Source organism: Cotesia glomerata, linkage group LG2, assembly GCF_020080835.1.
Source record: "Cotesia glomerata isolate CgM1 linkage group LG2, MPM_Cglom_v2.3, whole genome shotgun sequence".
NCBI classification, from domain to species: Eukaryota; Metazoa; Arthropoda; class Insecta; order Hymenoptera; family Braconidae; genus Cotesia; species Cotesia glomerata.
Genome location: NC_058159.1, coordinates 6,842,029 through 6,856,687, shown reverse-complemented (window position 1 = coordinate 6,856,687; position 14,659 = coordinate 6,842,029). Strand labels below are relative to the sequence as shown.

The 14,659-nt window shown below is 35.5% G+C and overlaps 1 protein-coding gene across 8 annotated transcripts in view; it reads right to left on the bottom strand.

Annotated features, from left to right (window-relative positions):
- Positions 1 to 482: 482 nt before the first annotated feature.
- LOC123259381 overlaps positions 483 to 14,659 on the bottom strand; it is an 80,399-nt gene continuing 66,222 nt past the window's right edge. For 5 of the 8 annotated variants that reach the window (XM_044719840.1, XM_044719839.1, XM_044719843.1 and 2 more), the window contains 5 exons: positions 7,460 to 7,785; positions 3,961 to 7,370; positions 2,116 to 2,514; positions 1,869 to 2,003; positions 485 to 885 (listed from right to left, as the gene is read on the bottom strand). In XM_044719840.1, coding sequence (XP_044575775.1) covers positions 621 to 885; positions 1,869 to 2,003; positions 2,116 to 2,514; positions 3,961 to 7,370; positions 7,460 to 7,705 — 4,455 coding nt within the window. In that variant the 5' untranslated portion in view covers positions 7,706 to 7,785 and the 3' untranslated portion in view covers positions 485 to 620. Of the gene's footprint in view, positions 886 to 1,099; positions 1,198 to 1,868; positions 2,004 to 2,115; positions 2,515 to 3,960; positions 7,371 to 7,459; positions 7,786 to 14,659 lie in introns of those variants that run through there. The other 3 variants (XM_044719847.1, XM_044719845.1, XM_044719846.1) reach the window with 3 other exon arrangements.

Sequence of the window (14,659 nt, the reverse complement as noted above, 5' to 3'; positions counted from 1 at the left end):
AAAAATTTCTACCAAACAGTTTTTAAATAATTTATAATTTGGCATCTTGATTCATTCGTAGAGTAGAAAAAAAAATAATGCATTTCCAAATGAGAAAATAATAACAGAAAAGAAGGAAAAAAATACTGAGTGATCTTTTGGTCGTTATGCAACATAATAATTGCTTTTTAAATACACTAAAATATTTTTTTATATTATTAATTACCCCAAAAATTATTGAAAATTTAAATGAATAATTTTTAAAAACTAGTTCTGCTTAACGACCATTTTTTTTTTGTTCAAAATTGTAACAAAAAAAAATTCCTGAGTAAAAAATAAAATTCGATAATCCGAATAATTATTTTTCCTTTAGTATTATTAAATATAATTCGCTTTAAATATTTACAATTATATTCAATTTTTTTCTTCTGTTTCCATCTCTATTAAACTCTTGATTAAATAATTACTTTAGTTAAAATTGATTAATATAAAACAGTATCTAAATTATTTCTTAAAAATAAATTATAAAAAATATTGATATTAAAATTACAATGTTAATTACATAATTCGGTGACTTATTAGTTTTTTAGCGAAAAGTTAACAATAAATTGATAAACAAAAATATCTGATAGAAGATAAAATTAAGTTGGAATCGGCGGCGGTGGTTGAGGATTAAAAGTTATCGGTCGATAATTTTTTTCTCTAACAAACGGCTGAACGGCATTAATAATAAATCCATTGGCAGTGACATTGATAGATGAATTTCGCTGGTGATTTACTGGTTCCACAGGTGTCTCTTCTTCGGAACTAGCTATCTCAGAACTTCTCTCCGGACTTGCTGACCTGGTCAACGTCGCAATTGTTCCGCTGACTTTGCCCTCTTGATCTTTCGTCGTTGGTTCGTCCCTATTTATTTGGGTTTTAGTTGGAACCATTATTCATTTACTATCAACCCAGTTTTTTTTCCATATCCAGTAAACCATCAATTTAAAAAACAATTTCATGATAAAAAATTTTAAGGAATTACACAACAATTTTTTCACCCAATTCTGTTATTTGACCCGATAAACATTAAATAAAAGCGCTTAATTATTCCACTTATTTAAACCTTGTAATTTTGTTTTTTTTTTTTTGTAATTGGTTTTGTTTTTTTAATGAAGCGTTGTTAGATGACTAGAGGTGTTAGGACTACTTACTTAAACGGCAATCATTCAAAACCTGCCGAAATAAAAAATACAAGCAAAGAATTAGCGGATTTTATTGCAGGATTTTATTAAAAAGGTTGTTTGTAAAAAGTCTGTCAAAAATCTGTTATATAAAAACTATCTGCTAAAATTTCACAATATATGTAAATTTATTTTTTTAAATACCAATTTTTATTTCACAATCCATGTCCAGTAAATATTTAATTTATTACTGTAAAAATAATAGTCGATAAGAGGTAAAAAAATGAGGTAACGTCAGTGTCATTACTGGTAAGTATGAATAAAAAAAAAAAAATAAATAAAAAGTTTTTAAAAAACCAGTGTGTCGAGGAGTTGGTATTTCGATGGGAAAGTCATTGGGTCATGCAACATGCTACAGCTGAATTACTATCTGAATAATCCAAAGTGGGTCGTTAGCGAGCCAAGATACAAGTATTATCTTAATCTCTATTTTTATATTTCATAATAGATCTCTTTTTAAAGCACAAAAGATGTCATCAACATAAATACTTGATGGATTAATTAATAATCAAATGCTAACAGCATCATTTTACTCGTATCCTATCTCAATGTCTAATCTTTACGTCATTAAAATTCAAATTAGAGGTCATAGGGACGAAGCAAAGTATCAATTTAAATTTAATAAATAAATAATAAGGTATTGAGATTTATTTTATAAATTACCTAGTACGAACAGGTTTGCTATTTTTATTATTGCCATTTTGTCGTGAATGCGGTCGGGTATTTGGTTGTGATAATTCACTATCGCTGCTGGCTAGAGACGATCTTGCAGCTACCGCTCCATGTGCGAAATCTTTCCTGTTATTTTAAAATAATATTCATCATCAGTCATTGTCATAATTGTTGCTTATTATTATCAATTATCAATTACAGGTAGGTATATAAAATAAAAAAAAATAAAAAAACAAACCTGTAGTTATCTGAACGTGGCGTTGAATTTAAATTGGCGTGTTTTCCCGTATGAATATTCGCATCTACGAATACATGAGAGCTTTTAGGAATGTCACACACAATCTTAGGATGTACCGTAGTCTGCTTGACCTCAAGGTGCGAGGATGACTCGTTGTTGGGTGCCCAGTCGTAATATTTCGGCCGATAGTCCTTGTACTCTCGGGGCTCCTGTTTCTGGTTTTGCTGCTGAACTCGGCACTCTTTTTTACGATGATACTCGTCGCTGCTCACGCTGCCCTTGCGATTGTTTACAAGCTTTCCGGGTGGTGCTGAAGTTGGCGAGGAAGCCGACGAGGACGGCGCTCCGTCTGGGTCTGCTCGAGACAGGTGAGAACTATCCGACGCCGGAGGTAAACTACTGAAAATTTTAATCATGCTATGAGTAATAATTTTTAAATAAATTCTTCAAATTTTTGATATTACAGCGAAAATATTGGTCTGATAAAAAAATTTATTAAGAGGGGAAATACGAGTAGAAGGACGTTTTCATGCTAATTTTTTTAAGGTATGAAAATTAATGTTATCTATTGAAACTATCAGGTTATTTTCTACATATATTTATATTCTTTCATATTTTACAATATAACTTAAAAAATAGCGGAGATATTAGCTGGTACACATCGTAGGTTGTCATCCGACTTAGCAGTTAGTGTGCAGTATGGAAGCCACAATTTTTATCTGAAATCAATAGCACAGAAAAATTACTTTTTTTTTTATACAATTACACTGAATATGAACCTCAATTATAAGCAATGTTTTTAGTTAAACTATTGTTTTTTTTATAAACAATGTATGAAAAAATGGTAAAAAATCACGATTTTTTTTTCACAACCCTCTAAAAAATGCAAATTTTTACCTTTTTTTTTTTTTTTTTTTGGAATTTAGGTTCATGTAGAAGATACACATATCAAAAAAGTAATTTCTCTGTGCCATTGATTTTAGATTAAAATTGTGGCTTCCATACTGCACATCAACTGTTAAGTCGGATGACAACTTACGATATGTATCAGCTGATATCTCCGCTATTTGTTAAGTTATATTGTTGCTTAATACGAAAAAATACTCATAAATATATCTATAAAATAACCTGATAGTATCAATAAATAATATACATTTTTTATACCTTAAAAAAATTAATGAAAATCAGCATGAAAACGGCTTTGTACAAGTATTTCCCCTCTTAAACAAAAGTTGTTCAAAATTTAATTTAGTTAAAAAAATGTTTCTTATGATTATTTATAAAAATCAATATTTTTGTTGTAATTCCAAAATTAAGACTCATAATGAAAGTTAGCAAAATTTTTTAATAATTATAAATTATAAATTTTATTGTTGAAATTACAGTAAAATTATTAATCCTAAAAAAAAAAAACATAAGAGACAATGTCGCATGTTTTCATTTGTTACTTTTATATTTCATAATAATTATTTTACCAAATGTATTAATTTGCAATATAATTTAATTATTAATAAGATCAAGTGTGCATTATATATGATGTTTATTATGTACTACGTGTTGAGATGCTTGATGAAGGCCAAATATATGACCGAAACGTCGTAATGAATTAACAATTAGTATTCTGATTAACATCCTATGTCCACTTTTCTATGAACTGTGTTAATTATGTATAAAGAATGGACGTAATGACATATTATAAGAGACAATTTTTTTATAAAATGAAATTTTGAACTTTTGTTTGAAAAAAATTTTTATAGGACCAATATTCTAATCATAATATCAAAAATTTAAATAATTAATTATGAATTGTTAATTTGAATGATAAATAAAAAAATAAAAATTTACCTAGAGTTTTCATCCATACTGTACAACCTAAGCTGCTGTCTAATATTAGCCTTCTCCTTAGCTCTTTTCCTTTGAAACTCCTCTTCTACTTTGCGCATCGCTTCTAACTCACTTTTCCTCTGTCGTTCTTTAGCCTCGGCTTCACGTGACAGCTTTTCCGCCAATCTTCGCCGCTCGATTTGCCTCACCGTAGATTGAAATGTGAATCTCTTGCTCTTCGGACTCGGCTTAATCGATATTTTTGTACAATTATTATTATTATTCATTTCATTATTAACATTAATAATCTTCTTATCCTGAAGACTTTCAGGACTGCCATTGACCGGGGAGTAGCTTCGCTGCTTCATCTCCGAAATATTCTCGCAAGACTTTGAGAAATTAGGATATTTCCGATTTTTGTTTCCCAAATCCGTGAAGGATCTTTCGCGATGCAATCCCAGTTCTTTAGTCTTGTCATACGCCAATTTGCTGATGAATCCATTGCTGATTCCGTTGGTAAATCCATTAGCAAATCCGTTGATAAAACCATTTTTATTACAAATTTTAACAGGCTCATTTGATTTTAAATTCTTCGAGCTAATATTAACATTATTATTGATATTATTATTCATTTTTACACTAATTTCTCCGACAGAATTTCTGTAATTGAGACTCTGGGTTCGATGCTCGGTGTCGTTAGAAGCCGGTAAATACATGACATGTCCCCCAGAAGCGAGGTACGAAAAGGAAGGCGGCTTCATCACCACTGGGAAGTTTGCCTTCTCGTCAATCTCATCCAGAGCCTCGTCTTCAAAGTCTTCAGCCGCGTAATTACCGTCCCAACCGGAACCATTAATACCTCCGTTGACTTCTCTAATTTGATTCGCCTGGCTGTGCTGCAAAGAAGTAGGAGCGCTAGTAGACAGCAGCCAATTGTCATCAAGCGTTTCCCCGGGGTGTTTCTTATCGAATTCGCCAGTTCCGAGACCAAACGACCGCTTTATCTTCTGCAAAGAATTGAAAGAGGGGTCCTTGGTTTTCTCCGCTGTATAAACGCAGTGCCGATTGTCATCTCGCGGCAAAGAAAGCGAGAATACGTGAGCTCGAGGTGGAAATTTAGCGCTGGGGGCCATGGGTGGTGGAGAATCAACACCAGCATCGCTGCTGGACTCTTCGCCTAAATCCTGCTGAGGAGTCCAAGTCGGGCGTATGTTACCAGTTTGTGTCTTTAATCTACCGACAGTGACATCCAGGGAATCGTCATTGGGAACTCCAGCGTCGCACGAAACTCCAGAGTCTCCAGACTTGTCGTGAGAACTTCTCGGTTCCATGGCAATTAAAGGTCGCGGTGGTCTCGCGAGCCGCTCAATTCGCTCCTCGTACATCACCGGAATCTCCTCACTGGCGGTGCTCATATTCGGGCCTGGTGTCTCTTGAGCAGATAACAATCTCCAGGCAGCTGATGGGGAGAATCGCGGTATCTCCAGCTGTTTTTTCGGCAAAGTCGGCCGTAATTTTAGCGCAATATCTTCCCCTTGGTTGTCAGTCATCTGTTGCTGGTGAAGCTGTTGGTGGTGCGAAGAACCCGTGTAATCTTTATCTTGGGTATAAAAGGTCTTGGTAGTTGTAGTTGTCGTTGTTTGTTTAGACTTGGGTGACACGCCATTACTCAAATTCCAATGAGAAGTCTTCTCCACGACTTCCTTAGACTCTTTAACAATGCTCTTTTCACAATTTTTTATTTTTATTTTTTCTCTCTCTCGCTCGGTCTTTGCGAGATTACTCTCCGACCATCTTTTTTCGCAGTCTCTATAATTCATGTCCTTGACATCAGTTCTTTTTCTCCTGGGGTTCTCAGGAGCGACACCAGAGCCCAAGCCAGAGACGACCTTGTTCTCTTTGGCCCTTGGAGGTTCTGGCGTACTCTCCCGACCGGATCCTTGACCCCTGACGCCTATTCTCAGCATCGCAGGACTCTCGGACCTGGTCCTCATGTGCTCCCCTGTCTCCTCGCTCTTCCTGGTGATCTTGGAGACCAGAATCTCAGTGGCTCTGTTGTTTGAATTCCTCCTGTCAAAGTGAGGCTCTTTCCGCCGGTCCTCGTGGTGAAAGTCCTCGAGCCTGCCATTGAGGATCTTCCTTTGGTTGGACTCATTGGTAGTGACCACGCTTTCCTCATAGGTCGTTGACTTTTCCAAGACCTTGCGTCTCCTGGGATTATTTTCCAAGCGCTCGTCACCGTGCTCGGTGGATTTTTCTCCATTAACAGCAGAAGCGCCTGAATTATGGACTCCGCGAGGGCTATCCATTCTCCTTTCCTCGTAAGAGCGGGTTTCCTGGCTCCTAATTACTCTATTCTCACCTCTAGAGCGCTGTTCCTGGAAAGTTCTTTCCTCGTAGAATCTTGAGCAAGTTCTAACCTCCTGACATTTATTATCAAACTGCTCCATACTTCTGCTTTTACGTCTATCAACTCGGGAGTCATTATTTACGCCGGCGTTCTCCTGCGCCTGAGACTGCTTGGATCTCGAGTATTTTTTGTCCCCGAGGTTGTTCTTGCGTGCATCAATAAATGTCGTCGACTTAGATAATTGGTTTTCATGCTTGAGCTCGTTGGGGGCGCCGACGGGTCCCACGCGTCGATTGTAGTTTAGTTTATTGCGAACCTTTTTCGCTACCTGCATCAGTTCTGCCTGGAACTCGGGACTGCTGAGACTTCTCTGAAGAGTATTCTTTCCGTCGAATTTCTTGGAGCTCCTCCGTTCATCCCTCGTCCATTGACCGTGGTCATCTTGTTCGTGGTACTCTCTCCAGGGTCTGCCATTTTCTTTGCCATTAGAAAGGGAAGATAAATGCTGGTGAGATTGATGCTGCTGGTGTCTGTCATTAACCCACCGTCTTTCTCTTTCACTTTCAATAATATTGTCCGGGCAGTCTTGCTGGGCGGATGGATTCCAGCTGCTTTGTTGACGCTTACTCTCAGCACGAGTTTTAAACAGCCGGGATTTACGAGGCGGCGGCTTTATACCTCTTGAGATGGGCTCCTCTTCCTGCCGGCAGCAGTTGTCACGCTCTGGGGAGATAACTTCCCATTTGTAGGAGTCTGGCGAAGACCCGTCGGCGTTCATCGGAGGCGGTGCTGGGGCTTTGTACTTCTTTTTTCCACGGTATCTACTCTCCCGTTCTCTGGACTCACGTTCAGGATAATGGTAGCCCGAGTGACGGTCCATCGGCGGGTGTCGCGATTCCGGAGAGTACCGGAGGTCTGGCTCGCTTCCAAATCTTTTTATTTCTATCATTTCATTTTCACGGCAGGTTCCGTCGCAAGGACGGTAATGACCAGCGCAGCAGTGCTGGGTTCCCAGGTCATTGCGCGGTCGAGGTTCGCCCAAGTGTGAGGTTGAAGTGCTTCTACTTCTGTATATTCCTTGCTGGAAAATAAATCAGTAATATTTTTAGTTGGAAAAAAATAATCAAAAAAAACTTATTTTACCAAAAATAAAATGTAAGTATTAATTACCTTATTAAGATCATGTGGAAGAGTAAACGCCGAGGGTCTTCGACCACTAATAGTCCCACCATTGTGAATAATATTTCCATTGTTAGTCGTCCTGAGCCGTTGATTCGGCGGTTCGGGTAAAACTTTGTGTCCAGGAGCCTGGGAATGGTGATGATGCCTGGTGAGCTCTCTCGGAAAAGACTGGGTCCATCCGCGACCCATTTCCTGAGCCACCGCTGCAGTGTGATGTGAACTACTGTTTCCCATTTTTCAGCACTGGTAGCTTCTTCTTCTTCTTCTACTGAGTAAATTATGGGCTCGTAGGATCCTCAGACATTTTTCTGCACCTGAAAGTAAAAAAGAGATTCAATATAAGGCAACAAGTCTGCTCGCTCGCCAGAGATTCTCAATGAAGATAAATTTGGGACAAGTTGATTGAAGAAACACACACGTATGATATGTATGTAGGCACAACAAGTGCACCGGCTCTCGGAAGAGCAAATAAAGTGCAGAAGACTCGAAGAGGCAAGAGGGAGGAGAGTAAAAAAAGACGGACAGAGGATGAGAATACAGGCAAAGCCTCGTCTACGTCTGGCCGATCCGGACAAGCGAGTTATCTTACAGTTAGACACGGATTAACCTCTTGTCTCGGCGCTCCCCGCGGAGCGTATCTGATGCACCTTCTTCGAAAGTAAGCCCACCCGTCCCTGCCGTTCCACACTTCTCTTCGCGTTGTTCTTTCCATTGAAGAGCCACTACGCCATACACCATATACCATACGAGATACCAGTATACAGAGTATAGAGGTCCCAGCACACCTGCCCAACCTGCACCGAGGAGACTCCAAGTACCGCTAGTCGATGAGTGGCCCCGACCGGGAGGCCGGACTCGTGACCACCGACACGCCGGGAAAAATAATAAGAAAAGTCGTGTTGGCGGGCAACCAACTTCCCGATACCAACTTGTGAGTTTATATTTATATATATGTACCAAGTCTAATAAAAAATTAAATTATCGTGCATTGAGTCTGGCTCTGATATTTTATTTAAATATTCGCAGCCAAACTCTGAAGGAATTTTTATATAAATTCTATTTAAAATTTACTTCTTAAATTTAATAAATATTTACTTCTCCCCTTTAGCAATCGTTGCTTAGCAACCCTGGTAACGCCCCTTAGCAACAAGGCTTCTTATTTCGAAATTGAGACACCAGAATAAGTTTTTTAAGTAATTCTATTTGCATTCAAATTAAAAGTAAGTAAGGTAAAAGCCCCAATAGATGATCACGTACCAGTATATGATCATCTATTGGGGCTTTTACCTTACTTTAATTAATTAATTAGATAATGAATGCATGTATGTGTGTTTATGGAAAAGATAAATGGATGAAGAAGCAAAAGAAAATATTTACAAGCTAAATATTCATAGCCAAACTCTGAAGGCATTTTTTTCTAAATTCTATTAAAAATTTACTTCTTAAATTTAATAAATATTTACTTCTCCCCTTTAGCAATCGTTGCTTAGCAAGTGCGTCTAGCCACACCTCCTAGCAATGGTTGCTTAGCAACTGGTATTTAGTCACACTTTCTAGTAACTGTTGTTTAGCAACCCCGGTAACGCTCTTTAGCAAAAAGGCTTTTTATTTGGAGATTAAAACATCAGAATAAGTTTTTTAAGTAATTCTATTTGCATTAATATTAAAAGTAAGTAATTTAATTAATTAATTAAATAATGAATGTATGTATGTGTGTTTATGGAAAAGATAAATGAATGAAGAAGCAAAAGAAAATATTCACAAGCTAAATATTCATAGCCAAACTCTGAAGGTATTTTTTTCTAAATTTTATTTAAAATTTACTTCTTAAATTTAATAAATATTTACTCCGCCTCTTTAGCAATCGTTGCTTAGCAACGGGCGTCTAGCCACGCCTCCTAGCAAAGGTAGCTTAGCAACTGGTACTTAGTCACGCCCCCTAGTAACTGTTGCTTAGCAACGCCGGTAATGCTCCTTAACAACAAGGCTTTTTATTTAGAGATTAAGACATCAGAATAAGTTTTTTAAGTAATTCTATTTGCATTCAAATTAAAACTAAGTACTATAATTAATTAATTAAATAATGAATGTCTGTATGTGTGTTTATGGAAAAGATAGATGGACGAAGAAGCATCAGAGAAATATAAGATATAATTTAATCTTGGAGTTATGGCTGAATGACTATGGTAGTTTTCGCGCGATCTGTAGTCTGTAGGTTCCAAGTTCCAAGCAGATTCCAACATCCGGCTGTAAGTCTACCGCTTAGTAGAAGTAGATACAGTTGATGAAGCGTGGCAAGGCCGGCTAAGTGACATTGCATCGCAACAAGACTACACTCTACTGAAGCTGGTACCAGCTCGCAATAGTTGTACTTGCTGGTTGCTGGTAGTTAAACTCGACTCGAGAGCTATTGGCTTCGGCAGATAGTTGGAAAAGATTAGCACGTCGGGAACAGCTCCCTGGGGTATCGATCAGGTGTTTCTATCTTTAATTTATTTCATTTCGAACTCGTTAGAGCCGAGCCGGTATACTTGACCGGTGAAAGTGTTTTTACCCACCACACCACACATTTAATTATCGATTAAAATGCATTGAAATGTTCCGTGGTTTTGCTTTTAGTATTGCCGGGATTTATTTTCATTTTTTATCCGGCTCTAAATTACTTTTAGATTTTATGGCATTCAGCTGTTGGATCAGTTACAGGTTGCTGATTCTTCATAGATAGTTGCTTATGCACTTGTACTTGGTACTGGATAATGATGATAAGCCAATCAATAATTTACAGTGTCAATCAACTTGTCTAAAATTATAAGAGTTTATTATTTATTTCTGGTGAGGTCTAGCATGACAGCGGCACACTGAGAATGATAAATGTTTGCTCAAGAGAAAATTACTCGTGTAGCAGATGTTTGAGGCACTCGTGCGCAATTCCATCCGGTGGAAAATGATGCCAGACTTCAGATTACTAAAGATATTAATGCTAAAAAAATTTAGTGCAACAAAGGTTTCACTTTTTATTTCGTAAGCCCTCAGATTTTAAGTAACGGTTCTCCAAAATCGTTTAAAGTCACAAAAGAAAGAGAAGCAAGTCTTTAAACTTTTTTTTACATTTAATTTAATACACAGAAAGAAAAATTTCTTGACTGAAGAACAAAATTCTTGGTTCAAGAAAATTTTCGGGTGCCTGAAGGAAGACCGAAGTTGTGTTGGCCGAAGTAAAAATTTTTCTTGAAATTCTATTCTTGATGGAAGTCATTTTTTCTTAACCCTTCGTAGGTAGCGTGTCTTTTCCGAACTAAGTCGGTCGCATGGTGAGCGCTCCGCTACCGTGTTAAAACGTACGCGCTGTTGCCAAATGTAAACTAATAGTATTAGTATTTATTATTAGATATAATTATATTTATATATTTTATCATAAATTTAATTGAATAATAAAATTTTTATTCTGTTATTTTTATTTTTATCACACGTGACATTATTAAATTTAACATCGAGGACCAGATTATAAAATTATAATTAAATTCAATCTTTGATTAAAATTTATCACATGTAATAATTAATTCTTATTAAAAAAAAAAATAATTTAAAAAATTGGCGTTCATTGTTTTTTTTTTTAATTTGTTTATCTGAAAATTTTTTTGTTTTTTTTTTTAATATACTAATAAATATTAGTATATTACACACCTAGGGAAGTAAAGTAAGAAATGTCTCAGATCACATGTAATTGTCGGCCGAGGCGAAGCCGAGGTTGACAAACATGTGATCTGAGGCTTTCTTATTTACTTCCCGTAGAGTGTATACTATTTTTTTGCTCGACGAAGGCAGGAAGCGGCACTTTCGTTTAGCGCAGCGGGCCGAAAGTTGACGCTTTCTGCCCGTTGAGCAAAAAAATAATTAGTAATATATAAAGCCAGACATCTGTTAATTTTCTGTTAATTTTAGTATGATATATTATAAAATAATGTACTTATCAATTGTATTTTTATTATTGTTTTTATATAAATAATATTGAATACGAGTGTAATTATTACATTATTTTAAACAAATCACATAAGTTATAATATAAACATTAAAAACTAACATCAACCGTTATTTTATTTTTGTACCTCACATGCGGTAAAACAGACTGAAATAGTGGCGGTAACGACATTTAGCAACAGAGCAGTTATAAAATATCCCGGAGGCTCACTCGCACCGGGCGGCATAGCGCCGCCCGGTTCTGAACATTACTTTTTTAAATTACTTTGTACTTATCATTATGCTTATTAATAACGTCACAATTTTCAAAAAAGTTAAAGGAATGCACTTAATTTTTTTCAAAATAATTAATGAACTCAATTTCGAGAAAAAAAAAAAATGCAAAAAAGGCGGCGCCGCGTTCATTATGTGACCTACGAAGGGTTAATTCAAATTATCATAAATACTTGATACAATAAATTTTTATATTTGATCAAGATTTTTAGATACTTTAGGGAAGCAGCGCCACTTACTTCAGCTGAGAAAAAAATTTTCTCACCTTGAAAAAATTTTTCTCTTGAATATTTGATACCCATTTTATATTATTTTAGCGTGCAATTATACATTTTGAATGAAAAAAAATGATTCAATATTATTTGATCTTCTCATTTGACATTTTAATCAATAAAAATATTAATGAAAATTTACTTCTATCGAGATATTTAATTTTTTTGGAGCAAAAGAGAAATTTTCTCGAGACAAGAGAATTTACTTCTATCAAGAACTAAACTTTTTGGAGCAAGAGGCTGAATTTTGTCAAAACAAGATTTTCTTGACTTGAATAAATTTTCTTGGATCAAGATACGTATTTTTTAAAGTAAGAGAATTAATTTTGTTGGAATAAGTGAAATTTCTTGTGTCAAAAAAAAAATTTTTTTTTCGCTTAAGAAAATAATTAGGAAGAAAAATATTTTGAATTGTAGAAAAAATTGGACTGCAATTTAATTGATTAATAGTACAAATTACATAAGCAAAATATGACCGTGGATTTCCTGAGTTTAACGTCTGAGAATCAGGGACAAAAAATATCCGAGCCAGCAGCTTAACAAATCCAACAATGCGGTTTTTATCTCGGAAAAGTAAAAAACAAACCTGGAAAAAGCAACGATAGATCGGGAAGCTAACGGAAATGCGTGACGTAAGTGGTTGTGTCTTGCAGGCTTGGAGATATAGAGTTGTGCGGAGGTAGAGGTCAGTAAAGCGTTTTCTGCAATGCGGCGAAGGTACAGCTGGATGCCCTGGTACTCTGCCCCGGCAATCTGCAATAAGGCATAAGAGTGTCTTGTGCTACCCAGGAACAAAAAGAACCAAACTGGAAAAATAAGCCAAGAGAAGGAGGAGTAGAATGTGTCCTATGTGTCTGGCTGCTCTTTTATTTGTTTTTACAATCTGGATCTCTTTCTTACTCGCACGTCAGACACACCAGTCGGTAGAGATCAGACTCGTGCCCCTCAGTCTCATGGAGTATCAGGTAGTACTGTTCGAGCGACTTGGAACAACCAACGACCAACAACCCGTACGACACGTTTCCCCCTTTCCTCTGTGCTACACACTGTCTCTATGTGAGGACTCTTATACTGATCGAGTATTGCAGCAGTACGTTGGTACACTACAGACTGCTCTTAAGCAGTTACAGAATTACTGTAACATCCTCATGCTCTCTCGTCCTCTGGGGAATCAATTCAATGTTATTTCTGCTAAATGTTCTGTATTGTGTTGAACCTCGCTGTCATTTTGCAATAACATTTTTTTTATCATTACATTAATCTGGTTTGCTATTATGTTGCTCTGCTGCATGGTCATTGACTTCGGTTTAGTCTTTTTCAAATTAATTTTTGATATTGTGGTAACCGGTCAAAAAATCCAAGGCAATAATGCCCAATATAATAATTATTAAAATTATATTAAATTTATTTAATACTATTATATTAATTAGATATTAAAATATTATTAATAAATAATTTTTGATTGGATATATTTGCATTGGATTTTTTTACTATTGGACATTATTCAATTACACAGAAAGAAAAATTTCTTGACTGGAGAACAAAATTCTTGGCTTAAGAAAATTTTCAGGTGCCTGAAGAAAGACCAAAGTTGTGTTGGCCGAAGTAAAAATTTTTCTTGAAATTCTATTCTTGGTGGAAGTAATTTTTACTTAATTCAAATTATTATAAATACTTGATACAATAAATTTTTATATTTGATCAAGATTTGTAGATACTTTAGAGAAGCAGCGCCACCTACTTCAGCGAGGAAAAAAATTTTCTCACCTTGAGAAAATTTTACTCTTGAATATTTGAGATCCATTTTATATTATTTTAGCGTGCAATTATACGTATTGAATGAAAAAAAAAATGATTCAATATTATTTGATCTTCCCATTTGACATGTTAATCAATAAAAATATTAATGAAAATTTACTTCTATCGAAATATTTAATTTTTTGGAGCAAGAGAGAAATTTTCTCAAGATAAGAAAATTTACTTCTATCAAGAACTAAATTTTTTGAAACAAGAGGCTGAATTTTGTCAAAACAAGATTTTCTTGACTTGAATAAATTTTCTTGGATCAAGATACGTATTTTTTAAAACAAGAGAATTAATTTAGTTGGAATAAGTGAAATTTCTTGAATCGAAAAAAAAAAATTTTTTTTCACTCAAGAAAATAATTAGGAAGAAAAATATTTTCTTGGCTCAAGTGAACCTTTTTTTCTGTTTATTAGACATTATTCAATTAGATATTGTTCCCATTGGATATATTTACTGGATATTTTTCCTTTGGATTTTATTACAATGGATAAAATGACTTAGAGCCAATATTTTAATTTTTGAAGACTTTCTGTACCAGGATATATTCGAGAATCAATCGGTCTAATCCTCATGACTTGTGACATTACGTATGCTAAACCGATCCGTTCTTGTTCCCGTCACTCCGGGTGTAGGAACTACAAGTTGTTCTGGAAATAATCTAATAAAATAAAGCTAAACTATCGGTTAGGTCTTCTAGGCATCCAGACACACTTACACACGTGATACTGATTTACTACACACATTATATTATATTATGTTATATTATATTATATTGCGGGGTTCGATGACTTCTCGACAGGATCCGGAAACTTGAGTTATTATAACCATGCAACATATCGCCTTGGCACTTTGTGTTCGT